We start from the raw sequence: 1,075 nt of genomic DNA on the forward strand, positions 1-1,075 counted from the left end.
GCCTTTAACATAATGGTGGACCTGGCCGTCTCCAGGAACCCTTTTTCATAGAGTCACTGGCCGGGATAGGGGTGGCTCCCCGACAAGCGGCTTCTCCGCTTCCCGGCCCTTAACTAGGGTTTTACTTAACCGGGGATAGTACCCCCACCGCGGTGGGGGTCCCATGATGGGCGAACCGGAGTAAATCATATCTGCCATAATGAAGAAAACACACACAAAAAACCATGCGGAGAACAAAGACGGTGAAGCGGGCAACTCCAAGGGGACAAAGGGAGGTGGGTCGGCAGAGCCCCAAGGAGTGACCCGACGCGAGGGAGTCAGCGTGCTGGCTACGAGAACGCGGAACAAACCAGGCCCGCGGTCCTCTAAGAAGTTCCAAGAACTTCCGTCTCTGGACTCAGAGTGGTCCGATACGGAGGTGGAGGATAGGGAGGGCGAAGTCCCCTACACAGACAGCGACAGCGACGAGTCATCGACCTCTTCTGTGGACCAGATAACGGGAAAAAGGAAGAGGAGAGGGAGGCCCTCAACGACGGGTGAGGGATATAAAAGGAAGAAGAAGGAGCAGGTCAAAAGGGAGATCCGGCTGCTCAAAGCCGAGAAAAAGGCACTGGAGGAGGTGGCAAACCCGAAGGTGGCCCCAAGAAGTGCGACGCCTGAGAAGGAGACCATTCGTCGCATGGAGTCCCTCAGCCAGGAGGAGATGGCGGCAGAAATGTTGGAAAACATAAATGTCGTCGTCAAGGTCGCCGAAAGGTCGAAGAACCTAAAACGCACATACGTTAAGGACCTGAAGGCGTCTTCCGCGACACTACGAGCGGCGGCAACGGTGGTGGCCACAAAGCCAGCAGGCCCCAACAGCGCGGCGTCGGAGGAGATCGAGAGGTGGAAGGAGAGGGTCAGGAGCCTGGAGGACCAGGTGGAGAAACTCACGACCCTCCTCCAAGAGGAGAGAGCCGCAAGGATTGCGGCGGAGAAGAAGGCGGAGAGGGAAACGGCCACGGTCGAGGAGGTGACCATGGCCGAGGAAATGCCCGAAATGCCGGAAGCAGCGCGGGAGACACGTGACATGCGG

General features: G+C 58.1%; 1 protein-coding gene across 1 annotated transcript in view; it reads left to right on the plus strand.

The window, feature by feature from the left end:
• The first annotated feature begins 6 nt into the window (after positions 1-6).
• Positions 7-1,075, plus strand: part of LOC105556263 (neurofilament medium polypeptide-like) — a 2,898-nt gene continuing 1,829 nt past the window's right edge. Inside the window, exon 1 of the mRNA XM_012003348.1 lies at positions 7-1,075. Within this exon, the coding sequence (XP_011858738.1) occupies positions 200-1,075 (876 nt within the window). The 5' untranslated portion in view covers positions 7-199.

The sequence above is a fragment of the Vollenhovia emeryi genome, unplaced genomic scaffold (genome assembly GCF_000949405.1).
Source record: "Vollenhovia emeryi isolate VEMERY1.0 unplaced genomic scaffold, V.emery_V1.0 DF940163.1, whole genome shotgun sequence".
In the NCBI taxonomy this organism is placed as follows: Eukaryota; Metazoa; Arthropoda; class Insecta; order Hymenoptera; family Formicidae; genus Vollenhovia; species Vollenhovia emeryi.